Source organism: Colobus angolensis, unplaced genomic scaffold (genome assembly GCF_000951035.1).
Source record: "Colobus angolensis palliatus isolate OR3802 unplaced genomic scaffold, Cang.pa_1.0 Scaffold198, whole genome shotgun sequence".
Classification (NCBI taxonomy): Eukaryota; Metazoa; Chordata; class Mammalia; order Primates; family Cercopithecidae; genus Colobus; species Colobus angolensis.
In genome coordinates, this window is record NW_012115132.1 from 1,677,419 (window position 1) to 1,705,351 (window position 27,933).

The 27,933-nt window shown below is 37.7% G+C and overlaps 1 protein-coding gene across 1 annotated transcript in view; it reads right to left on the bottom strand.

The window, feature by feature from the left end:
- COL14A1 (collagen, type XIV, alpha 1) overlaps window positions 1-27,933 on the bottom strand; it is a 255,503-nt gene that overhangs the window by 169,826 nt on the left and 57,744 nt on the right. The window contains exons 6-13 of the mRNA XM_011941061.1: window positions 18,351-18,506; window positions 17,379-17,498; window positions 15,818-15,982; window positions 11,565-11,726; window positions 8,300-8,451; window positions 7,033-7,162; window positions 5,477-5,622; window positions 2,805-2,934 (exon numbers count right to left, since the gene is read on the bottom strand). Coding sequence (XP_011796451.1) covers window positions 2,805-2,934; window positions 5,477-5,622; window positions 7,033-7,162; window positions 8,300-8,451; window positions 11,565-11,726; window positions 15,818-15,982; window positions 17,379-17,498; window positions 18,351-18,506 — 1,161 coding nt within the window. The remainder of the gene's footprint in view (window positions 1-2,804; window positions 2,935-5,476; window positions 5,623-7,032; window positions 7,163-8,299; window positions 8,452-11,564; window positions 11,727-15,817; window positions 15,983-17,378; window positions 17,499-18,350; window positions 18,507-27,933) is intronic.

Below are 27,933 nucleotides of genomic sequence, written 5' to 3' on the forward strand. Positions count from 1 at the left end.
TTCCTTTCTTTCCTTTCCATTCCTTTCCCACTCTGTCATCCAGGCTGGAGTGCAGTGGTGGGATCTCAGCTTCCTGCAACCTCCACCTCCCAGGTTTAACTGATTCTCATGCCGCAGCCTCCTGAGCAGCTGGGATTACAGGCGTGTGTTACCACACCTTGCTAGTTTTTATATTTTTGGTAGAGACAGGGTTTCACCATGTTGGCCAGGCTGGTCTTGAACTCCTGACCTCAGGTGATCTGCCTGTTTTGGCCTCCCAAAGTGCTGGCACTACATGTGTGAGCTACCGCAGCCAGCCTAGAGTGGTCTTTATGGCCCTACATGACTGGTCTGCTGCCATTTCACTGCTTCCATCTCCTACTACTCCGTGCCTTTTCCATGCCACTAGCTGTGACTGGAACCTGCCATGCATGCTCATTCATAGGCCACTGCACTTGCCTTCTCTTTGCCTTCAAGGCTCTTCCCCCAGATATCCGCATAGCTGGTATTTGCTTCTTTCAGGTTTCTGACCATAGGCCACCTTCTTGATGAAGCTATCTATGATCATCTCATGTAAAACAGTTCTTTACCCCCATACTACAAGTCTCCTTCTTCTGCCCTATTTTTTTTTCACTGTATATTTCTGGTTTATTGTCTCTCTCCCTCAGTATATTGTAATCTCAGGGGGTTAGATAATTTGGTTTCATTTTGTTCTCAGATCTATTCCCAATATAGCGAGTACTTAATAAACATTCATTGAATCAATGGGTAATTATTTGACCTGAATAAATCACAGTGGCTTTGTGAGACAAATAAAAATAAACATCTTACTATTGCTTTAAAATTATTTAAAGAGGTATTGGTATTTCTGCAGATTCCTAACTGTCAATTCCATAACTTTTTGAACCTCTTCAAGGACCGCTATCTAATTCAACAAATTAAAAATTTTCCATAATTTTTGACAGTTTCATGAGCTCTTTACAGGCTTATTGTAAAAATAATTGTTAACATTTACTGAGTGTTTTCCATGAGTCTGACACATAACATATGTTAACTTATTAAATTCTTACATTAGAATGCAAGGATAAAGTTACAATTTTCCCCATTATATTGATCACAAAATTGAAGTAACTTGGCCAACGTCCCAGTTAGTAGGAACAGAAGAGCAATTCGAATTTAACCTAAGAAATTGATTAACTGATTCCAGAGCCCATGATATTAACCAGGATGCTAATTTCTCCTCTCTCACTGTTTCTCTCTCTTACTCACTCTCTCATCCCACAAACTCAGTGCTGATAGAGCCAACAAAGCAAAAAACTTGAAGACAAATAATGACAATTACGAGCCATAGCCACGAAGCATGATGTTTCCTAATCTCAAAGCCCAGTCCTTTCATTAATTCAATACATACTGATTTTTGATAATAAAGATCTTGTAGGAGTTAGTGACTCTCTTAATAATTAAGGTGCTAGTGAGGAAGTGTAGAAAAGAAAAAAAAGCAATATAATTAAGTAGTGTGCACATCTGGCTCTAAATTTTTCTGGAATTCCATTACATTTGGCAATATAATGGAATAATGTCTAATTTACTTTGCACATAAAAATGCCAGCCTCAGGAACAAGTATCTAGGATATCATTTTTCAGGAGCTTTTTGCTAATCATGGGAAGGAGTTGTACATATTTTAATAAGTATAAATAAGTGAACACTCTGAGTGAAAGAGAGATGGGCTGTTGGGGAAAGCTTTTCTTTCAAATGGTTAGAGTCCCAGAATTCACTTATGTGGTAGATGCTTTCTAGCATGATTCATTTCTTTTCTTTTTCTTTCTTGGGCTCTCCCACAGCTTTTGTTTGTTTCTTTGTTGTTTTAATTACATTGGTCTTTCTCTGAAGAGCAAGAATAACATAGCCTTGACTAACACAGAATGGATGTGTGCAAACTTCTTTATCATTAAACTTCTATTTTGTTTTCCCAAATGGAATCTTAACGAGAAAGGCATTGTAGAAATTGTGCTGTTCATCTCCTCCCACGTCCAGGAGAAGAGTGGTGAGCAAGACCCCAAGTCTCTCTGCACTTTCTTATGTTTCAAAAGATCATGAATAGAGCCATATTTTAATAGTATGTGGTATTATTAGAATGCCATAGTAATATTTTGTTTATATCATATTTTTTAAATAAATGCATACATTTCCCAAAAAGTACTAGGAATTCCCTACATCTAGCCAAAATTAGCCTTACCAATAAAATTTTTACTCAGTTGAAAATGAATTACAATAGTAATAGGCTCAGATAAATACAGCAAAGATTTTTAGGGAAAAATGTTTGTTAATTTTGATATGAGTGGAAAACAAACAGATATTCAGTAACTATGTACTGAATGTTTTCACATATACTACTGTATTTAATCTTATATCAACTACATGCTGTAAAATTATTGCTCCTCCTTTTATACAACCAAAAAAGTTTTATCGCTCACCCATTGTCACCTAGCTAAAATATGAGTTGAGCTGAGATTCCCATCTCAACTGCTATCTTGCCAAGCCCACACTCTTCCCTCTATATTCTGACCTGCATTTGAATTTAGACAAAGAAAGACACAGGTGGAATTATCTGGAGGATGCTGAAGTTCGGTTCTGGCAACCGTATCATTTATAATAATACAATATATAAAAAGTACATTTCCCTGCCCTAAATAGAATATGAGATTTTTAAAATTACAATTAGCTTTTAAGAGGTTTCAACCTAAACTAGTAGTTCCAATTCAGAATCCCCACATTCATGCGGGCTTTTACTACAGCATCCCAACTGAATGGCTGTGCTGCTCACATGTTGTTTCTTGTCCCGTAACAGGATCGCTGGCCTCTTCTCCAAACATGGCATAAACTGTGACTGTGTATTCTGTATTGGGCAACAACCCACTCAATTCAATATCCGTGTGGGTCTCTCCAATTTTCATCTGAAAAGAACACATATTGTTAGATCGTTTGCCAATACATATTATTCATGCTGATCGGAGTGGAACAGAACAAAGGTGAGACTTCATGGGATAAAACTTTACATCCCCTCACAACCCCTCCATCAAACAGGCTTCAGTCATAACTTTTAAATTGTCTCGTGTCATTTTATATTAGGAACAGATATTATGGAACCATATAAGTCGAAAAGTACCATGTGAACTGTGTTAGGATAACTCTTTACATCTGGACAAATGGCAACTCCAGCCAGAATAACAATGTTGAGTATATGCTCCCCAGGAGAGGGTGGGTGAGATTGAATTAGGAATGTTCTCTAGAGACTGTGAGCTCCAGGCCAGTGTGCTGGAGGCAAGGCCAAGTGGGCACCTTTCATTATTTGGCTAATTCTAACCAGTGCTCTGGCCACATGCCCAGTTTTTGCTTCAAACTCAATGAAACTGGGCCAGTTTTGCGGCCCCATTCAACAAGAGAATCCACGCAGCTGAATTGCAAGTTACTTCCAGTATTCAGAAGAGATCAAGTCACCTTGACACCCAACTTGGCAATTTGCTTTCTTGATTCTTGAACACGTTTTCTGACCCCTGGATGCAGTCAAACTATCCAACATTCTCAGTTGTGCGACAATAGAGTGATGGGATAGTTTTATGTTTTGGAAGGAAAAAAAAAATCTCCACAGACAGTCTACAGGCACATGACTACCAGGGCTAATCATCAAATTAAAATTTTGAATTCTGAACTATCTCAACATATATAACATAAACTCACAGAAAATAATATAATACACACTGATGTACCCATTACTCAGCTTGGATAAATATCAAATTTTTGTCATATCAACTTCAGATTTTATTTTTTTAAAAATTAATATATTCAGATAAAACAAAAGGTCTTTCTCATTCTTTCTGTTCACCACCTCCACCCTGAAGTTGATGTATATCTTACTGCTGCATTTTTGTACTTCTGTACATATATAGATATATCTATAAACAATATATGATCCTGTATGTTTAACAACACACATAATGGGATCATATCAACACAATCTTTTTGCAGCTTGCTATTTTTTTCTGTGCTAATATTACATTTTGAGATTTATCCATGTTGATACACAAGGACAGAGCTGACATCATTAATTCCTTTATGGTATTCTTTTCTATAAATATATCACTATTTTCCATTCCTCTATTAATAGGCATGTTAGTTGTTTGCAATGTCTTATTCCAACCAAGTGCCTGCATTGAAAAATGCCTGCAAGATGTTTCCCTATGATATATTTCCAAAAAATATATATATCTTCAACAGGATGAAATATTTCAAAATATCCTCCGAAGCAGCTGTACCAAACTACATGCCCGCCAGCAGTCACAGGAGTGATTCTTTTCCTATGTGCTCATGAATACACAGTATTATCAGACTTTAAATTTTTTTTTGCTAATCTATTGGTTATAAACTACTATTCCTTTAATTCTTTTTCTCTTTCATAGTGAGGCTGAGCATCTTCTCAGCACCATTTGTAAGTCTCTCTTTTGTCAAAATAATTTAGATCAACTTTAAATTCAATAGGCAAAAGCCATCTAAGCCTTGGAAATAAAAAGACACATGTCACCAATACTCTATTCTTGACACTCAGATTCACCATTTTTTTGACCCTAAAGATTTCTGTCGTCAGAGACAGGCTTTATACAGTTTTAGACAACCAACTTCTCTGAACTGCTTTGCTTATTAACTGTCCCTGCCTGGTCATTACACTTCCATGTGTCAGATTCATCCTCTTCATTCCTTACATGTCTGCATTATAGCTATTGTCCTCTATAAATTAAAAATGAGTACTAAAATGTTGAAAGTCATTTGAAGGTCAAAGTTTCATCATTTAAAATGGAATAAAGTCAAAAATTTGCACCAACGATGTATGTCTATCTACCTCTCAAATTAGTAAGAAAAAACTTAATTCAGTGCATACAGAGAAAATAGTCACTTATGCACCACATAAAGCAAAATATATAACATTCCTCTAGAGTTATTTGGCAATACTGAATGTAAACCTTATTAATTTGCCTACCCCTTGAAAAACAAACTCTATTTCTAGGAATTTATCCTAAGGAAATAAACAATTATGCAAAGATGTATGTTAGGAATATTCACAAAAGCATTATTCATATAGCAAGCTATCTAAATATCCAAAAACATAGATTAATTAAACATGACCTGTTCAAACCAACAGTAGAATACTATGGGTGTATACAATGACTTCGCAAAATTTTCTTTAATGACATGGAACGAGATTCACAATAAATAAAATGAAAACAGCAGGCTACAAAACTGCTTCCATTTGTTGCTTTTAAAATGCATTGACAAAGACTGTTAACAACGGCTATCTCTTGGTGGTGGGATTATACATGATTTTTTTTTCTTTTGGCTAATTTGAATTTTCTACATTTTCTACATTAAATTTTTACAATAAAAATTTTATTTTATTTAAGGAAATAAAAGATTCTAGGACTGTAGTAGGTAGCAGGTGGTTACCTCTTTTTCATCCCCAGCCAGGTCCTCTGTTAGAGGAGCATAAAGGATCAGGTAACCTGAGGCCCCAGGTACTGCATCCCATTTGACTCGCATGCTGTTCTCAGTCACATCATACAGTAGAAGGTCAGAAGCCATGGGTAAAGCAACTGCAAGAGATTTTTTTTTTTTTTAATATTGAGCCACTTACATATGTGTGCTTGAGAAAAATGAAATTATCAAGAAATAAGATTGACCATAAGAAGGGAGAAAGGGGTTAAGAATAAATTGCAAGCTCCTGGGTTAAACAATGCTGATGAAAAACAGCATATGTTTTCAAATATGGTTCTAGACTCTCCCCAATGTGGCCCTGCCTACTCTTCTAACCACAATGTCAAGTTCAGGACCTTGCTGACATTTCCAGCTCCTTGTACACGGATCTATGAGAGTGCTTACAGTCTTTCATTGCACTAATCTGCTTGCACATCCTTGGTTTGCGTTCCCACCCCTACTACACTAAAACATCCTTTTTCTTTTATTTATTATTTTTTTGAGACCTGTTCTTCCTCTGTCATCCAGGCTGGAGTGCAGTGGTGCAATCTTGGCTGCAACCTCCACCTCCTGGGCTCAAGCAATTCTCCCACCTCAGCCTCACAAGTAACTGGGACCACAGCGGCGTGCCACCATGCTCGGCTAATTTTTGTATTTTTTGTAGAGACCAGGTTCCGCCATGTTGCCCAGGCTCACTAAAACATCCTTGAGAATAAGGATTGTCACTAAAATATTTCTGCAAAGTGAGGGCATTAACACTTATCTGACAGATCGTTGCCAGGGATAAATCCAATAGATTTCAGAGAGTGATGATCACAGTGCATGGCGCATTGTGATTAGTGTTGTTTACACTGTTATTGTTCTATCAGAGGCAGATTTTTTAGAGCAGTTTTGCATAGTGCCTCGCATGTAATAGGAACTCAGTTAATATTAGGAATGACTACAAGATGTTTGATCTTTTTTAAAAAGATTCTCTCTTCTCATGATTCTGTGTGCATGTGCATGTGCGTGTGCGTGTGTGTGTGTATTATGTGCGTATGTTGTCATTGTGTGTTACTATGATCCTACCCAGGAAGGGAATCATTAGTATTCAGAAGCTTGTTTTACCTACAATGATATGAACAATGAAGATAGCAGTAACATAATTTCCTTGGCATTCTACTGGGCAGGAGAGCTATGGAGTTTTTTCTCTACTTCTACTGACAAATTCAAGGACAATTCTTGGTTCATAATAGGCATTTATTAAATACTTATTTAATAAATGAATGAATTTTTTTGTACTCTTCACCACCAAGATTGCTCTTAAACCTATCAGAGATTTATAACAACTTTTTCAAGACATAGCACCTGCAAGACTACAGCTCTAGCATGGACAAGTACCACATATAGCACGACAAATGTCTTCTATGAATTTGATTGAATTTGATTCAGCATGTCTATCAACACAACCTGAGCAGAATTTCAATTTAAGAAAGGCCCCCTAAGCAGCACTCCACAAAGTTAGAAGTGGGGTAGAATTAAATACATACGTGTAGTTTCAGTTCCCCGTAGGCCTTCACTAGCAGTGTGGGCATAGATTGCAAAGACTGCTATCTGATATTCAGTTAAAGACATCAAGTTTTTCAACACTGTGGAAGATACACTTCCATCTACCACCACCTGTTTAAAGAACAGTTTGAGTAATGAGAGCATGGAATATCTTACACACAGAAGTGAAATCATAAAGCGAAAATATCTCCAGCAAGAATATTTCATTGAATATTTTCTTGTTTGTGCCACATCCTCCTTTCCACTGTGGCAGTCAAACGCTCCTTGAATTTCTACATGAAGTGATGTACCTTTTATGGAATGTGTCCAGAAGTTCCTTGTTAATTCATATCTAATAGAAATAACTGTGTTGATATCAGGCTAATTATTATCCTATTTACATCCGCTTAATAACAATAAACATGATATTTTTCCATAGAGCTTTGGGAAACATTTAAAAGATTTATTAGTCATGAAAAATAAAAGAATCATTGGAAGCACTCGGATCTCTCTCCTTTTTTTTTTGGTCCAAATGATTTAAGACGCCACAATCTACTTCTCTAACGCTTAAAAAATATCATAAATCCTACCATAACACAGAACATTGTGAAATATGCTGAGGTCAGTCAGAGGTTAGAACAACAAAAAGAAAAAGAAAAAAGAATTTCATTGTGTTTTAACATATTCCTTGTGAATTGTGGTATCAAAGGTAGGAAATGGGAAGGATCCAATCATCTGGCAATAGGTGTTCTCGCCTGTGTTAGCCAAGCCATAAAAAATGCTGGCCACAGCTGCTTTATTATGGCTTTTCCATTGCACTCATCCCTACAAATGTCCAGGAAACTCCAAGGCTTGGAGGACTAGTCCGTATATGACCACGTACTTTGGAATGCACAGACTTCACTGAGGCAGAAAGCTCAGATCACTCCCACGCAGAAAAAATGCACAAATAGCAAAAGGCGTCCTGGCCGGATAATTAGCTACTGATACCTTTTACTTTAGAACTTACTAATTTTAAGAAGAAAAATACATTGTGTTAGAAAGTCATACATGACCAGTTCTGAGCGTTATTTGGAGAGATGAAAGATGTAACTGCCATAACTCAGAGATATGGGAGAACCATACGAACAAGTGGAAATGCATTTCAGTCAAATTCTTTAAAATGTCTGTGACAGAATAATCTTATACATAAATTTCTGCCTTGTTCTCACTACTGTAGACGACTTGAGAGAATAAAAAGAATGGTTGAAAATACTGTCTCCTTATTACCTCCTCTGGTTTTCCACCCCTGGTAGGATAATACACAACTCTGTATTTTTCCACATTTCCTGGGGCGTGAGTCCAGTTAACCATAAAGCTTCTGGCAGTGACTTCAGAAGTAATCAACTCCGTTGGCGGCCCAGTGATGGCATGGGCTGAGGCTAAATTAAAGAAACACATCAAATAAACCTCTTACCCAAAGTTATTTCTTATGAAGCTAAGACATCTCATTAGACAGAAACAAATACTGATTTTATGCTGCCTCTAAGATTTTCCTCTTTAGATAAGTTGATTCAGTTATCCATTTGTTCATTCACACATTTAAATGTCTATTAGGTGCCAGGTACTACGCTAAGTTCTGAGGATACCAAACTTAAATAAGATGTAGTTCTTGACTCCAGAGAACTTGCTCAAATTAAGGTCACTGTTAATAAATAATAAAAACAAACATTAACAGCTGGGCATGGTGGCTCATGCCTGTAATCCCAACACTTTGGGAGGCCAAGGTGGGTGGATCACCTGAGGTCAGATCAGGAGTTCCAGACTAGCCTGGCCAACATGGCAAAACCCCGTCTCTACTAAAAATTCAAAAATTAGCTGGGGATGGTGGCAGGTGCCTGTAATCCCAGCTACTCGGAAGCCTGAGGCACAAGAATCGCTTGAACCAGGAGGCGGAGGTTGCAGTGAGCCGAGATCGTGCCACTGCACTCCAGCCTGGGGGATAGAGCGAGACTCTGCCTCCAAACAAACACACAAACAAACATGAACTAAGCATGTGTGTATTGAAAGGTACTCTTCAGAGTCTTTAGAATTTTTTTGTTTTTTTAATCTCATCTACTTCTCCCTAGTTCCTGTTACTGTTCACACTTCGTATGTGAGAAAATCAAGGCACAATGAAGTTAGCTAACATGACCAAAGTCTCACAATTAGTATCAGAGTTGATATTGATATCTGGGCTTGACACAAGAGTCTATGCTTTTAAGCATCAGAGAACACAGGTTCTATAGTAAAAATTTCAGTTCAACAAGTGACTAATATCTAAAAATGTTAAAGAAGTAAAAGCAACTAACATATACTAAATGCCCACTATGAGCTCAACACTACGTAAGCATTTTTTTTTGTATGTGTTACACATGTTAAAGCAAATGATTCTATAAAAATTTGGGACATGCAAAATCTAAGTGGAGAGGGATACAATATGTAAATGATAATAACAAGGTTAAACTTTAGAATTTCTCACACTTCAAGGGCACTCACTCAAAGGGACTTTAATAATCTCAATTTTTAAAATACTGTTTTGAACACAAACTATGGCCAGGAACTTTATTACATGCTGTATCATCAACCACATGTAGACTATTTTGGAAAAACTGAACTCTAAAGTAGCTTCACTTTGAAGCTCAGAGAAATGTGTTCAGGGTCATACTGCTTGGATGCCCAGCCCAGCCCCATGAGATCTAGCCTGGGGAAAGGGGAATGATGACAGAGAGAAGGACATGTAGCCAGAAAGAACCATTTCACACTGGTTACAACAGAGGCAGCAAATAAAACCAGACTCTTAAAAAGAAGACTTGGATATTACCCTCTTCTCAGATTACAACTCTATAAGGCAAGCGTAACCTGCAGACCAGTGATATTGTGAGGGGCAAGGCTTAAAAATCCATGATGGATTTGCTCCCAGAAAGAGAAGAGCTGTGCTTTACTCTATTCCTTTTGCTGAGTATAACTAAAAACTCTGGAAATTATATCAAAGACAAGCATAAGAAGACGCTGAAAAGTAGAAAGAAGGTCAGTGAGTGCAGAACTACAGGGCTCGGGAGCTCCCAGCAGTGAGCTCTCACTTCCTTTTACTCATATATGCCACACATGGAGCTAAAGTATCTGGCAACCTAGAAACACCAACAGATACAGACTAAAAATTGCTAACAAAATCTTCTCCCTCTAGCAAAGCACCAGGAAACGGCCAGCCTACCAAGACTGAAACTTTTTAAACATTTTTGGCAATAACTGTTCTACTGCAGTTAATCAACATAGAAAAAAAACTGTGGCCACACCTTTACCCATGCCAGCAAAGGCCTAGTGGGAAGCCAAAATTTCCAGCCTTTCTTGGCTGTAATAGGGTCTCCTAATATCCACCCCAAGCCCCTCATGCCAGCTAGGGTGCTGTGAGAGGTCAAGCAGAGAAGAGATATTCATCCCCTGCAGATGGTAATGAATCTTTTTCCCTACAACCCTATCTGTGATATCAAGGGAGACCACATGAAGAGCCTGCCTGGACCCTCAACCCCACCTGGGAGTAATAAGGCACCATTCCCCCTCACTCTGTGATGGTGTCAGAGGAGACTTAGCAGTGAGTCAGGACTTTCACCACTGTCCAGTAGCAAGGAGGCCACTCTTAATGAAAACTAAACTAAACTAAACATGCAACTGGGATATGATCCAGCCATTGTACTACTGGGCATTATCCCAGAGAAATGAAAACTTATGTTTGCACAAGAACCTCTACGTGAACATTCACAGCAGCTTGACTCATCATAGCCAAAGGCTGAAAGCAACCCAGGAGCCCCTCGACGTGTGAGTGGTTAAACAAACTGTGGCACATCCACATCATGGAATCTGACACTCAATTAAAAAGAAAGCGCTGTTGACACGTGCAACAACTTGGACGAATCTCCAGGGAATTCTCCTGCATTAAAAAAGCCAATCCCCAAAGGTTACATACCACCTACCTCCATTCACATAATATTTTTGACATGAAAAATATTGGAGATGGAGTAGTGGTTGTCTGGGATTATGGGGAGAGGGAGAGGGATATAAGTGAGGGTGCCTATAAAAGGGAACAGGAATGATCCTTGTGGTGGAAACGTGCTGCATCTTGCCTGTATCAATGGCAAGCATTCTGCTTGTGGTAATGTAATTAGCTTTACAAGATTTTGTCACTGGGGAAGCGAGTAAAGAACACACAATCTTTCCATGTATTATTTCTTACAAACTGTATTTGAATGCATAATCATCTTAAAATTAAAAAGTTTAATTTTTAAATAAAAGTAAATGTTACATTATGGAGAAAATCATCTTGTGTTTAAAGAGTCTCTCCTTCACCTCCACAAAGCCTGCTAATATACTCCCTTTTCTACTCTGACGGCTCGGGTCTTAGGGGAATAGGGGGTCTTCAGAAAGCCAACATGAAAAATGAAAAGAATTTTCCCAATTCATGATAGGCTTGTGCACCGTAATACTGACATCCACAGGACTGCTCTGTCACTCACTTTACCTTTAATTTCTCTGTCCTGTTCTTCCACTCTAGAGCAGACAGTCCTGGTCAGACTCTCCACAACTGTGTGCATCAGGTCGAATTCGGCAACATTGTACACATGAGTGCTGTCCGGTTCGGAGGCGATCTCCTGCAGCTCATTCAAATCTGCGTTCTTCACCCCTTACACAGAGGACAACAGGAGAATGGTGACCTTTATGCCCCCTTGGAAAGAGTGACTGCAGTGGGCCTGATCTGACCCAGTCAGTCAATCTTCACTGCAAAGCATCATCTGCTACTTGTATATATATATTTAAAATGCACACACATGAAATAAACTGATGAAATGAAAAAATATCGTCTTATATCTATTATATAACACAAAACAATAGCTCTGATTCTAACAAGTTATTCATATAGAAAGAAAATAAGCAAAAAAGGGAAGAGCGAGCATATGTACCATTGACAAGATGAAAGCTATTATGTGCTTGTGTCCCGGTAAACAACACTTGGGACTCCCCCAACCCCATCTGAGAGGCTGCTTCAGTCACCCTCCCTCGTTCTGGTGGACTTGCAGTCTTGGATTTGGTTATAGGCATCTGCCACTTTAAAGAGGAACATTTCATATCAGATTGCTTTTTACAAAAAGTCAGTTGCAGAATCATTTTTAAATGATTAGATATTAATTTTACTCAATACATCGTAACAGGAAAATGACTTAATAAAACTAACTTCTGTTTTGCATGAATATTGAAGAAGCATTAGTAATTAAACCAGCATCCTAAACTATCAAAGCTTCAGGTTTAAGTTTCTATAAAATAAGTTTACTGAAATTGAGAAATACTGCTAGAACAAATATACATATATATATATTTGAAATTATTATTATATAGCATTAAGCCAAGGAGAAAGCTAGGGAAAATTATTTTTTAACATACTCAAATACAATTTGCTGCCTAGTAACCACTGCAATTTTACTAATGTAAATAGAAAATTTCTGGTCCTTCCACAGTATCTACTGAATTCCATGGTCAAACACAAAGTTGGGTGTCTGGAATAAGCAGGGACTAGAATAGGACAGAAAGCAGTGAACACAAACCCTTAAAAAAGAGTTTGATCACCGTGCCTCCAAGCACCATAGTAAGTGTTTTCCATACAATAACACCTTTAATCCTCACAACCAATCCTATGAGTTTAGAACTATTGTTCCCCTATTTCATACGGCCTCTCAGAAGACTGCACATTAAAATGACTAAATATTTACCAACAATGTTAGAGATAGGAAAGGAGACGCATAAGGTTAAGTTTTCTGGGTGGGAAGGTAGATTTCCCTTCCCCAAGCTTCATCAAACAAGGAGGATTTCTTTATAATCCCCATCGTTTCAATCATCAGAGGGCATTAAAAGGAGGTTCTATAGAAGCAAGGAAGAGAAATTACCTGGGGCAATATGAATTACTTCTTAGATGGCTGACTGTGCCAATTAATTTATCTTTCAACCCCAACATATTGAGCAACAAAGCGTTAGTTGTCTCTGAACTATTTGCTTTAGGAGGTTGCAGGATAATAAATACTGCTGATTTCCAGGTAATTTTCAGAGAAGTCTAAATCACATCTGGATGAATTTACTTAAAGCTTTGCTTAAAAACTCATCTATTTATCATTAACAAGACCAGAAAATGGAGAATAAACACATAAATTGATCCTCCATTAGTTTAAGTCTTTGACAGAGATTTCCTTTATTGGACAAAAGGACAGGAAAACAAATCTCTCTGATGGTTCTTGCCTGAAGGACTTCTACAATTGCTTCTAAAATGTATATCTGAATTAATATAACATTGAATGCATGCTGGAGCAGTGCCAATCATGCTTTTTTTGTGATATTCAGTTGAAACCGACAAGTTTGGACTTATATAGGAATATTCTGGGAAAAGTAGACCCAATTTTGCCTCTCCCTCACCTTCCCAAATAAAATAGTTTGACTGTTGCAATTGCACAGAAAAGAGAGGAAATGGTCATTATGACTTTGGAGGAATTTGTTTTGTAAGGATTTTGCCTTGTTCATCTTTGTACCCCAACAACCTCCACAATGCCTGGTGCATAGTATGTAAGCTAAAACTTCTTGAATTAAGCATTCTATAAGCCACATTGTGAGTAGCAAATCTAGGACAGGGTCTCAAGATCTTTTTTTCATTGATAACTCTAAAAGATGTACTGTTAAATTTCAGGGTAAGAAATGTTCCTACAGAGCAAATTTAACTCAACTCCTAGGACCAACTTCATATTTTTCTTTACAAGTGAAGCACCGTATGGTTAAATTCATTTATTGCCCATTTAAATTCCAGGGGTGTGCTGGTACATGTGGTAAATATTTAACAGTCAGATTTCTGCCCTAATTTATAGTGTTTGCCAATTTATGTAGAATAAATACCCCCACTGTAGCTTATTCCAGACTACCAATATGAGGTCACAGAATGCAGACTTGGGAAGAGATGTGCACAATTGGCTCTTGCAAACTGGCATGAGCGGGCTCCTGCACACCACTGAGCTATAACACCTAGCTCCTCCTGCACCACACACACATGCACACAAAATAACAAGGTTCTAATTTACCAAAACAAAGTTCGAACATAATACATTTTTAATTTTTTCCTGGGATTTCTTTGTTCTTTCTTCTGTAAATGAAAAATGTAGCAGTAATGGCTGTACACATCACTTACTTGAATAATAATAATACACCTCTCTTACATGTAAGTTTCATGAATATTTTTACTTTTAATACTATGGGTTATTATGCTATCTTAGAAATTCTTTAGAGCACTAACTTATTAAACAGCCATTTATGGGATACTTTTTAAGTGTCAAGCACTGGATAGGCGATCAGGATGAAAAGGTGAAGAAGATACAACCTGAACCTCTGGGAATTCACTGCTTAGAGATGCTGTAGGAATAAGGAAAAGAAACAGGAGGGAACACCACAGTTTCCACAGCTGTACTTGGCTACATACTAGTAGGAAACAAGTTCTGAATAAATGATCAGAAACATCTTCTGATGAAAAATTATATATATATATGAAAACTTTTTAGGATCTTTCTCTAAGAGAGAGAAACTTAACCAATATACACAGAGGGGATATTCCTGTGGGCTTACCAGTAGTTCTCAACCCTGCAGAATGAGTTTAAGATACAGATTTGGGTATGGTTTCAAAACACATATTCCCAGGCCCCTTCTCCCTGGATAGTTCAATTTCACAGCAGTAGAAGTACTCTGAAATATGCAGTTTTTATGCCAGCACCCACTATAACTGGGTATGTAACTCCAGGGTAGAGATTACCCTCTTTTGATAGAAGAAACATCTCATGGGAAGTTCACAGAAAGAAACACGCACCATCTTCTTGATAAATGCAGAAAGATAAACGCATTTTATTTGGACTAAAGACTCATCACAAATAAAATAAATATGTAAAACATAATAAAAGGGACCATTCATGATAACCAATTTCAAATGTCTTCAGAGCCCTATTAAGGAATTTGCTATTATATTTTGGTTTGTATTTCAGTGTTGCTTGGGAATCAGGCATTTTTTCTGCTGAGAAAGTTTGTTGTTCTCTACTAAATAGAAGACCTTCCCGTTGCCAAAGAAAATGTTAACATTTTAATCAACAGCAAAGTTGCATCATCTAAATATTTTGTAGTTATTCCAAATGTATGCTATATATATATACACACATACACACATATATGTGTGTACATATGTATATATAAAAGCATATATATATGTATATATATATGCTTTTTCACACACGAAGGATATTTTATAAAGAGTTAGTTTCCAATAAGAACTACTACAAATCTTGAACTTTGTGTCTTCTTTACGTAGTTGCAGGATCCTAATTCCTTGCAAATGATAAATTAGATTCTTCCTATACTTCCAGAAAAGAGATAGTTATGACCCTTAAGAGAAAGTCTTGACTTATTAAACAGTAACAAACATATATCTGGCCTTTGCATGCCACTTTATGCTTTTTGCTGCATTTTATACATGACACCTCACTTAGAAATCCTCACACCATGGGATACATGACAGCTAGCATCACTCCCATTTTAACTGTAAGGAAGCTGAGCTCAGATCACAGGGCTGCCTATGGCAAGGGCCAAGACTAGAAAGTGCTCAGGTCTCCTGGCTTTCAGTGAAGTGCATTTCACATTACACATTGTTTTAAGCGGTTGAGGGTCTATGCCCTTAGTTGAAACAAGACTAAAAACAGCACATACCTATGGCAAACAGTTCTACACCAGACTCACGAAGGTTTCTAGATGGTGGAATAATGTCATCCTGGGATTTTCCATCTGTGATTAAAATGCCGATTTTGGATACTCCAGTCCTTGATCCTGCTTCTGGTTTGAAGCTATTTTCAAAAATGTAGTTCAAAGCAAGACCTTGTAGAAAACAAGGAAAAGTAAACACCAGCCATCTCTAATAAAAAGTCTCCTAATTCTCCAAAATACAACCACAAGATGGGTAACCTATTGAGCCACAGGAGTTTTTATTACATGTGAATCTTCATTTTTATAATAACCTTGTCTTTCACAGATTCAACAAGGAACTAAAATCCACTGGGATAAAGGTAATGAAAATAATTAAACACTGCATTCTTTCAGAAACTAGCATTTATAAAGAACACTGAATTCATGGCCAATGGATGATAATAGATATTGTGTACAAGCAGATCTGAACCTTTATAATTTAGGAGGAAGCAAGAATACTCACACAGTAGTGCGTTATCATTAGGTTTTCAATTTGTTCGTGATATTCTAAGGAACCAAAAAATCCCTCTCTTTGTTTTTTAGGAGTAGAAGGGACAGATCTAAAATCATTAATATACTCCTGCCTTTTGAGTATGACACTTTCCACCCAGAAAAAAAAAAAAAGAAATGGTGCAATATTGATATAGGATTTGTGTTTAATAAATTGTTTGCTGCATAAAAATCAATAACAACATCTACACTGTTTCATCTGAGCATCTCTAATATGTACCTGTGGTAGGCAATACAAGTTGAATATCCACTACTAAATCCTTGAGACCAGAATAGTTTTGGATTTCAGGTATTTTTGGAATTTGGAATATTTGCATTATATTTTCTGGTTGAGCGTCCCAAATCTAAAAATTAAAAACCCGAAATGCTTCAATGAACATTTTTTTAGCATCATGTTGGCACTCAAACATTTTAGATTTTCAGAGTTGGGATGCTCAGCTTGCAGCATGTCTCAAGGTTAAAATTCTTACAAACCCTTTGTGATTGTGCCATGGAGGATTATAATGTAAATATTCTTATATTCATCATTCATCAAAAATACTGGTGAGCCAAAGATCCGTATTACTATTAACAGAGAGGATCTTGACTTTTCAGAAAATTGTATCATAATATCTTCATGATAACTATTGATTGCAGAATAAGGGCAAAGAAAATATCTTCTTTGAAAGTAAGAAGAGATTTGTTTCTATTTAAATAACAGGGTGGAGGATGGCAGAAGGAGAAAAGCAGTGAAGAGAGTAGCTGACAAAAGTTAGACAGCTACTCCACTCTGTTGGTCTCAGGGCTTGCTTCATTTTCTCCTAATCCAACCAAGCCCTTCCTGGACCATTAGAGTCATAGAGTAAAAGGAATGAGATATCTGGCTTTAACTCAATGCTGAATTTGGGAAAACCGTCATCAGATGATCCTAAGTGCTAGTTTAATTAAAGCATTATGATAACACAAAGTGGCAAAATGAGGTAATACAATTATTCTTCAAAAAGATATGTTGTTATAACATGGATTGAACAAAATATACCTGTTAGTGTATTTCCTCCTTTATATGGGAGGTTTCGGACAGCTTCAATCACCTCATCTTTTGTGTTAAATGCATTCAAGTGCCATTCTATTCTGGGGTCGCCACTATACTGTGCAAGACCTGGAAAAAAAGATTAGGAAACTCACCAGGAATAATGGATTACTCAAAAATGTAGTGAGCTACTCAAGAAACTAGAATGACGGAAGGCCTCATCTTTGCAATATATATATATATATATATTTGGCCTGGCTATACATTTTCAGAAAGACTTGCTGAGTAAGATGAATTAAAGGAATCAAGTTAGACATATATGGGGTTTGAGGGAGTGTACATATTTTCTAGCCATTTATAAATGAGTACCCAATTAGGTACTTGACGTTAAAAAAAATCTGATCATGTTTGTAGACAAAAGGCCTAGATTTATTTGTTGTTGATTTATTCTCAAAGGAGTGATTTTTCTTAATGGCTATTTAAAAGTTAAACTAGGAGACTTTGTTTAACAAAGATTTATTATTTTTATTATTTGTAATATTGCTCAAAGATTTACAACTTTTTTGCTTCTTATCTGGGCTAGAATTAATTTGGCAAAGATTATCATGTACTATAAAATGACTGCCAATTTTCTAGTTCAACATTTTCCTAGATTTAGTTATTTCTTTTAAATGAAAAGAAAACTGCTATGCAATAAATTCTTAAACCAGCTGTAACTTTTAAAGTTTTATTTTTATTATTAACAGAGAAGATCTTGACTTTTCAGAAAATTAAAATATGTTCAATAATTAATTGAATGACAGTGTCACTGCAAAAATTAGAAGGAATAAATATTTATTGATTGAAACATGCGCTTTGGAGATGATGAGTATCCTGCAATCCTGAAAGTCACTTTGTAAGGAATTTTTGAAATTTCTTAAAACACTTCCCAGCAGTTTTGCACTGACAGATGACTGCTACGGCTAATAATAGAAATTATACCAATTCGTGTCTTCTCTGAGCCCACATCGAATGCCGTAACCAGGTTTTCCAAGAAAAGCCGAACCAATCTGAAGTTGAATCTTCCAATACTCCATGAACCATCGACCAGGATTACAATGTCAGCAATTGCTGGAGTTTGACAGACAAATTTCACTTCTGCAAAGCACAAACCAGAAAAGCACATGTGTTACCGTCAGAGTAACTTCAAAAAGAGTCCATCTTAACGTCTTTTAGACAACTTAGTGCTAAGAATACAAAAATGTTCCCATAGGAGTAGCCATCTTTTTACAACTCTTCCCTTAAATGTACTTTACTAGAAAAAAAATTGTGGTAACGGTTGGCAGTAGAGCCAGTGCTCTGGAAATAGTTAGGAAAATACTGGGCAGGTTCACACCATCCTGGCAACTCAGTCTTCTGTGTATTTTAGAACGTAGTGTTTGTGCAAAAGCATCCAGCTCTGGGCTTTCGCCTGTTGATTCTTTCCAGGAAAGGTCTTAGCAACACCAGTGTGTGCCAGTCAGCCAAGATGGGAAGACAGCCAGGAGGCAAAAAGATGGCTCTCCTATCCTGATAAATTTATGCTAGAGGAAGTGATAGGAAAAGAGAAATACGGGCTTTCTGAATTCAAGGAAATGTTACAGCTGCATATTTAATCCAAGAAAGGTACAGAGACTTTTTCTAAAGAAGGAAGGGCTTTTGGAACAAGATAATTGGAAAAAGGCCAAAGAGTTTCCTCAAAGTCAAACGTTTTTTGCATATTATGTATATGTGACAGTAAATTTTGTTCCTAAAGATCATGTAAATAATTGATTTTTTTAATGGCTCAATTAGGATTCAGGACAAAGATTCAGAAGAGGATGCCCAGTGGCCACGGTACCTATGTTTTACCAACAGAGAAGGCCCCACTCACAGCAATGCTGTGGAAATGCAGAGGGCATATGGCTAAGCCTCTACAAAAATGGAGGAGGCTGCCTGATCTAAGATAGATCTGTGCTTCTTTAGGGGAAATTCACCATTTCTATTCACACAAAGCCAAGACACAGGAATATTCTCCAAGTGTTTCACAAATCCTTAACAACATTGAGATGGTTTGGTTGTGTCCTCACCCAAATCTCATCTTGAATTGCAGCTCCCATAATTCCCACGTGTCATTGGAGGGACCCAGTGGGAGGTAATTAAATAATGGGGGCAGGTCTTCCCCATGTTGTTCTCAGAATAGTGAATGAGTCTCACAAGATCTGATGGTTTTATAAAAGGGAGATTCCCTCTGCACGTGCGCTCTTGCCTGCCACCATGTAAGATGTGCCTTTGATTCTCCTTTGTCTTTTGCCGTGATTGTGGGGCCTCCCCAGCCATGTGGAACTGTGAGTCCACTAAACCTCTTTCCTTTTTAAATTACCCAGTCTTGAGTATGTCTTTATTAGCAGCGTGAGAACAGACTAATACTTTTAGTACCTACTGCAACATTGCTTCGTACTCTAGTCTGTGCTTCCAAAGAACTGCTTAACTTTGCTGAATTTTCATATTAGAACTAGAGATCATTAAGTGTGTGTGGCAGGCAGAGAGGTTTTGGGGGTGGGTTTCTTGTATCCTTTTTAACTTCTTGCTGGCTTAGAAAATTCTTTGTTTTTTTTTTTAAACATATATAATGAAAACCAAAATACAGAGGTGTTCATAAACAAGTTGAATATGCCTTTACCTAAAAAAAAAATATATAGTTGAACTACTATGGTTGGCATAGGCAGTTTAATATACGTGTCTCTGCACCTACCAGGCCACGTTTTGCTTAAAGGATCTTGATTTTTTTCCAGATATAAATATTTATGGGATACCTAGATGCTTTTACCAGATGGGGAAAAAATGAATTTGCCAGTGAAATACTCCAATATTCATTATGGAAGCTAAACAGTACAACTCAACCCAAAGTTTATATATTCACTTTCTGGCACCAGATTCCCTTTCTTAATCACCAAACGCAGAGCCATCAGCTGGTAACTTTGTATTTGGGAGTTAGCCCTACTGTACCACACTAAGAAAAAGGCTAAAATGGAATACCATAAAAAGTCATGGGATAAAAATTAATTTGTTTTTTGGACATAACCAGGGAAAACTGAAGTCTGGTTAAGCTTCAAGAACCCATTTTTCTCTGTTTTTATGGGGGAAACTTACTCTCAAATGGAGAGTACTTTTCTTTATTTTCCAAAACTACTGGGGATATTATTTCACTTACAAATTAACTGGGAACCACATGGATAGGAGCTTAGAAAGGGAACCCTTTCTGCTTATTTAAAAGATATGTAATGAAATTGGTATTTTCTGGTTTAAAAAATTATTTCCAATAGACATGTTCTGTTTATTTAGCTCTTTCAAGTCAGAAATGACTTGGAAACATAAATTCTGTATAGTTCCTAAGCAAGATATAGAACTAATTGACTATAAGTCAAAAGACTGATAACTTTAATAAGACTAAAAATTTTTAAGTTGGTCATCAAAAGACATCTTAAAGAAAATAAAAGCATAAGTGTGGGCTATGGTCAAAGTCTTAGATTTTGGGGGTAAGATGAGCTTGGGTGCTTATAACACCATTAAAAATTGCTAAGTAAGTAACTAATTAAAAGAAGAGGGAAATAATCCTATCTAGCATGCAGAAAGCATTATCTAGAAAAATAATTTGAATGTTTATGTCACATAATTTAAGCACCAAAAACCTTAAAAGCAAACTACAACTCAGCATATTTCACTTGAAATTAAGACTCATAGGAAGATACTTCTTTCAACAATTTCAAAAGTCAAAACCTGTCATTGGTTTTGTATACAAAGTATGATTTTTGTTGAAGATTAGTACATACTCACTTGAGAACTGTAAAAACAATATTTTTTCTTGTGTCCTAAATCCTGGTTATCAGCTGTAAGACTTATATGAACACGATGAACCCTAATGGCTATTTCCATCAAAATGTACACATGTGCAATATTTGTCCCATCAACAGGTTTTCCTGTGCCAGGGGCAAACAGCTGTTCATATACTTGGTACAAAGAGGTAATTTAAAAGCTGCTGTGTTCAAGTTCCATAATCATATATCTTAACCATAATTCCAGTGTTATGGTGAATCTTTTTAAAGAAATGCATTCAAATCATTGTCTTACTATAAACAGGAGCCCAGATTCAAAACTGAAGACAATATTACTCTCCACTGGCAAACACATTACCCATTTCACCATTCTTAGAGAGACACCAATCAGGAAGAAAATATTAAGTACCATAAAATGTGTTAAAAATCAAGTGCTAGAAAAGAAAACCAGACACACTTGGGAGCCCGGGTAAATGTGTAAAACCCAGCAGCTAAATGTAGTTTAAATCTATAATACAAAGAAATGAGCGCATAAGCCTTTATTGCTAAGACAATATTCCAAATTAATTTGTAAAATAAAATCAATCCTTTTTGTCTGCAAGCCTGTATTTAAAATTAAAGCAAAGGGACAGAGGAAATGACCTCTTGAACCATATTTTAATTCAGCTCTTAACTTTACATGGGTCTTATCTAAAATGCAACTCTGAAAATACAGGTGGTGTTTTAAAAAATGCCTAAACAGCTGAACTTAAAGAAAAGCACTCAATATATGGCCTAGATTACAAAGATAATAACAGTTTGATGTCACAGATAGATCAAAAGGAACAATTGCACAAGTCCAGGAGAAATGATCCCCTTTCTCTTCTATATTTTCTGGAGTTTTGTGATGAGAAGAGTTGGAAGAACTAGTGATTTCTTAACATTCCATATTTGGAAATGATGTACATTATTATATTAAATGTTAAGTCTGGGTGTGGTGGCTCATGCCTGTAATCCCAATACTTTGGGAGGCCAAGATGGGTGGATCACCTGATGTCAGGAGTTCAAGACCAGCCTGGTTAACACGGTGAAACCCCATTTCTACAAAACTACGAAAATTAGTCGGGCATGATGGTGGGTGCCTATAATCCCAGCTACTAGGGAGGCTGAGGCAGGAGAATCGCTTGAATCTGGGAGGTGGAGGTTGCAGTGAGCTGAGATTGCGTCATTGCACTACAGCCTGGGTGCAGAACGAGACTCCATCTCAAAAAAAAAAAAAAGTTAAGTCTTCCACACTTATCTATTGATTTAGTCCTCACAACAACTCCATGGAAGAGGTACCATTATTATCATTCCCATTTGCAGTCAAAAAGTATGGCATACAAGGACTGTGTGATTTGCCCAGGGTGTCACACAGCTAAGAAGTGGCAAATCTGGGATTTGAAACCCAAGTAATGTGTCTCCACAACCTATGTAATGTGTCTCCACAACCTACGTTTTTAACCACAGGGCTATATACTGACTTCAGGAAGGCACTCTATGTTACGTAAATTTAGAAAGCAAGGGGGAAAAGCTTGTAACATAAAGCAGTGTCTCTGCTGGGCTTGCCCCTGCTATGTCCACAGCTAATCTGTGCTGTTTGCTAACATTTCCAATTATTTTTCTAGAACGTTTTTCCCTACCAAATAAATGCACTTTCATATTGAAGTTGCCCATGTGAAAAGCATCCTTCTTCCAATAATTTTACACCAATTTTACTGTGTTACTGACATCATGAGAAACTCCAAACCCATGTTTATTCATTTGATGTTATGCAACTAATTTCCTGGATGAAATTTACTTATTATTGAAAATCTATTTAGCGTTTATTATGTACCAAGCACTATTCTGAGCAACCGGAAACACAACAAAGCCCCCAACTTCTTGCAGTTTAAATTATTTTATGTATTTATTTATTTTTGACTCTTAACACCACTCCGTGATTCAATTCTTAGTGAAAGGAAATAGACTATAATAAAGCAACATAGGTTCAGATGCAAAAAAGCGCTTTATAAAAGTAAACAAAATCATACAAAAAGTAACTCTATGTAGGGGCAAGGGGTAATGTTACTGTAATGGCAATAGTATGAAATTACCAGATTAAAAATCTTCCTTTTAAACCATGTTATTGTTTTTGTTCTAATGGCATTCAAATTAAACACCCAATTACGGTTTATATAATGAAATGTTTACAATGCATTTTTAGATAAAGGTATTTATCAACATAGTCAGTGAAGACATAAAAGAGGGAGCTGACAGAAGATAACTTTTTCTGCCAGGTAAACTCCTATTCATCCTTCAAAACCCAGGTCACACTTTACCAACTTCATGAATCTTTTTCCACTCTCCTCAGATGGGACTCATTACCTGCCCCTCTTTATTGACTTTGGATTTGTACAGCGTTTGCTGTGCTCATCACACTGGAATATTATGATTGGCTTCCATTTCTATCTCCCTGACTAGACTGTGAACTCCTTGACTGGGGAGGGCTTTTGTAACTTGCCTTTTTAGCCACTTTATCTGGCTCATCTCTTGACATATAGTACATCGGTATAGCTAAAGTAAATTGAATTGTGTTGTTAAAAAATAATTCCTACGTTCACATAGTTCACACTTCCAGTAGGACACTAGAGAAATGAGCCATGATGGCTCAATTAAATGTGTTCTCTCCTCCTGCCCTGCCACACTACCACATTGGGAAAGTGGATTATAGTTATTTAGGAATCAGGGAGATTGTATCAAAGTGGCCTGCCTTCCTTGATGTTTTCCTAATGCTGGAGGCTAAGTTGAATGAAAGGAGAGTGTGTACTATTTTTATTCAACCTGTCTTAACCTCAGTGAGAAAACCTCACAATGATTTCACTACAACTGGTCTAGGATTCATTTAGGGGCTTCGAATTACTTTGTTCTATGCCACTAGCAAAATATCAGGCTCAGCCATTCATTACACAGGACATTTGAAGGAATAGTGTGGCCACAGAACGATTTTTCACTTAAGTCTCCTGTGAGGTTACATTCAAGTTTCCAAACCAAGAGCAAAAGAAAATCCCTAAGAATTTGGTACAGTAGAACTCTTGGAAGATCACTGTTAACATGTAGAGATTGGCTCCAGCCACACTACTGAAGGTATTTTTATAAAAAGAGTTAACATCATTTTACATCGCCAAAAACTCAACGAGAAACCTTCATTCTGAAAGGGTTTTTCAACACATTGACAAATTCTGACTTTTACAACATTCCCATGAGAAGCCATGTTGTCTCCATTTTTCAGAAAATTAAATTGAGGGCAGGGTGTGGTGGCTCACGCCTGTAATCCTAGCACTTTGGGAGGCTGAGGTGGGTGGATCACCTGAGGTCAGGAGTTTGAGACCAGCCAGGTCAACATGGTAAAACCCCATCTCTACTAAAAATACAAAAAATTAGCTGGACATGGTGATGGGCACCAGTAACTCCAGCTACTTGGAAAGCTGAGGCAGGAAAATTGCTTGAACCCAGGAGGCAGAGGTTGCAGTGAGCCAAGATCATGCCATTGTACTGTAGCCTGGGCAACAAGACCGAAGCTCCATCTCAAAAGAAAAAAGAAAAAAAAGAAAATGAAATTGAGGTTAAGAGAGAACAAGTGACTGACTTACTGGTTACTGGCAGAGCTAGGATTGGATAACAGGTACTTTTTTCTTCTTCTTTTTCTCTTTTTAGAGACAGGGTCTTACTCTGTTACCTAGGCTGGAGTGCAGTGGCGCAATGCTAGCTCACTACAATCTCGCATTGCTGGGCTCAAGTGATCCTGCCTCAGCCTCCTGAGTAGCTGGAACAATAGGCACATATCACATGCCCAGTTAATGTTTGTTTGTTTGTTTAATTTTTGTAGAGATGGGGTCTCACTATGTTGCCCTGGCTGGCCTCAAACTCCTGGGCTCAAGTGATCCTGCAACCTTGGCCTCCCAAAGCACTGGGATTACAGGCGTGAGCCACCACCACTGCACCCAGCCACGACAGGTCTTCTAAATGTTTGGTCCAATATGCATTTTCCAACATATCACACTATCACTACCATGGAAGTTGTCCTCACAGAATGCAACATAGATGGTTACTGCCATAGGAGATAACATCAGAAACCATCTATGTAGGGGATGTGCAGCAAGGGGCTCATTTCAGCTGTGTCTGGAATTTACATTAATCTGAGTGAGGTTAATACTCATTTAATCCAATCGTGGGTGGAAATGTACCTTTCAAAGCCTCCCTGACAGATGCCTGCCTTATCTAAAACAGTATTCCCATGACTCACTCCTTTTATCCCTGTTTTATTTTTCTTCCTAGAACTTCTGACTTCCTAGAAATATATTATACAGTGTGTGGTTAATTTCTTGTGCCAATTTGTCTAGGCCATGGGGCGCCCATACATTTGACCAAATGGATGTGTCTGTGAGAGTATTTCTGGCTCATTTTTGTAGACTGAATAAAGCAGATTCCTCTCCCTAATGTGGATGGGCCTCTAAGGGATTGCAGACTGAAGAGAACAAAAATGCTGAGTAAGAGAGAAGCCTGCCTGATTGTCTTGAGCTCATACGTTGTCTTTTCATGCCTTGAGACTTGAATTAAAACATTGGCTCTTGGGTTTTGAGCCTGCCAGTGTTTGGATTAGAACTTATACTATCAGCTCTCCTGGTTCTCAGGCCATTGGATTTGAACTGAAACTACATGGTCACTCTCCTGGATCTCCAGCTTGATGACTGCAGATTTTGGGATTTCCCAGCCTCCATAATCACGTGAACCAACTCCTTATATTAAATCAATATCTCAAGCCAGGCACAGTGGCTTGTAATCCCAGCACTTTGGGAGGTGGAGGTGGGCAGGTTACTTGAGGCCAGGAGTTTGAGACCAGCCTGGCCAATATGGTGAAACTCTATCTCTACTAAAAATACAAAAATTAGCCAGGTGTGGTGATGCACATCTGTGATCCCAGCTACTCAGGAAGCTGAGGCACAAGGATCGCATGAATCTGGAAGGCAGAGGTTGCAGTGAGCCAAGATCACACCACTGCACTCCAGCCCAGGCGACAGAGCGAGACTCTGTCTAAAATAAATAAATAAATAAATAAATAAATCTCTCCAAACACACACACACATCACAAACACATCTCACACATACACACACACTTTCCTTTGCTTCCTTTCTTATATTAGTAATTATGAAAAGCCTACCATTTAGTGATAGCTTTCATCAGATGCTCTGCATACATCATTTTCATCTAAGTCCAGTATTAATCCTATAAGGTAGATGTTCTTTCCATTTCATCGAGAAAGAATGGTTAAGTAACTATATAGGTTAAATAACTTGTCCACCATCAATTTGAATCTGGGTTAGATTCAAATTCAAACGAAGAACTAACTCCAAAGTCTGAACCATTCAACTCCCATCACAGAAGAGAAGTATTTTGGAAAAAGGAAGGGAGGGAAAGAAGAAAGAAGGAAGGAAGAAAGGAAGGAAAATGTGGACAAGCCTTCCAATTAAAGATAGCATGAAATCAAAGCCATACGCATTTGTCCTATATTCGACCTGGGATGAATAACACCACAACAACTTACAGGAACGTGAAGCCCAGTTGCTGCGCCACAGTCAAAACAACATTCCAGCTGTCACTTAGAGCCCTATAGCTTAAGAGTAGCTAACAATCCTGTAAATACCACAGGCATCACATTTCTCCTCTGCTCTAAACTAGAAGGGGACTGGCAGAAGACATGACAGCTGTCTTCAAATATGTCAAGGGCTGTCACATAGAAGAGGGATTAGAAGGATTCTATATGCCCAGAAGGAGTGTGTAAAGTGACAGATTTCAACTCAATTAGACAGGATGTCCAAAGATGACTGTCTTGGGAAATATTAAAATCTCTGTTAAAGACAGCAGATGCAGGACAACCCTTGAAGAAATGGCTCAGGAGCCTCTACCATCCCGTGACTGGTTGAACTGCAGGACTCTCAAAGTGACCTAAATTTTAAGATCATTTCTTCCTTCCTCACCTACCAAATTAAGCCTAAATTGTTCATTGTACTTTCCAAAGCTCTCCACTTGACCTGTCCGTGTATATTTCCCAATTCCTCCCAATACAATTAGTCTTCTTTCTCCCAACAACATTCCCATCTCAGAAACTTTTGACTCTATTTTTATTCCCCCATCTCCTGTAATGTACCCTCTCCAAACTCTTCCTACCCTACCACAATACAAGATACCTAAAACAGACTTTAATTCCTTTGAAAATATGTGATCCTTCTTGTATATTTTTATACAAAGTTTGCTTTAGGCCAGACGTGGTGTCTCATGCCTGTAATCCCAGCGTTTTTGGAGGCTGAGTCAGGAGGATGGCCTGAGCTCAGGAGTTTGAGACCACCCTGGGCAATATGGTGAAACCCTGTCTCCACTAAAATACAAAAAATTAGCCAGGCATAGTGTCACACGCCTGTATTCTTAGCTACTCGGGAGGCTGAGGCATGAGAGTCACTTGAGCTCCAGAGGTGGAGATTGCAGTGAGCCGAGATCGCGCCATTGCACTTTAGCTTGGGCTACAGAATGAGACTCCATGAAGAAGAAGAAGAAAGAAGGAGGAAGGAGAGGAAGGAGAGGAAGGAGAAGGAGAAGGAGAAGGAGAAGGAGAAGAAGGAAGAAGAAGAAGGGAGAAGGGAGAAGGGAGAAGAGAGAAGAGAGATGAGAGATGAGA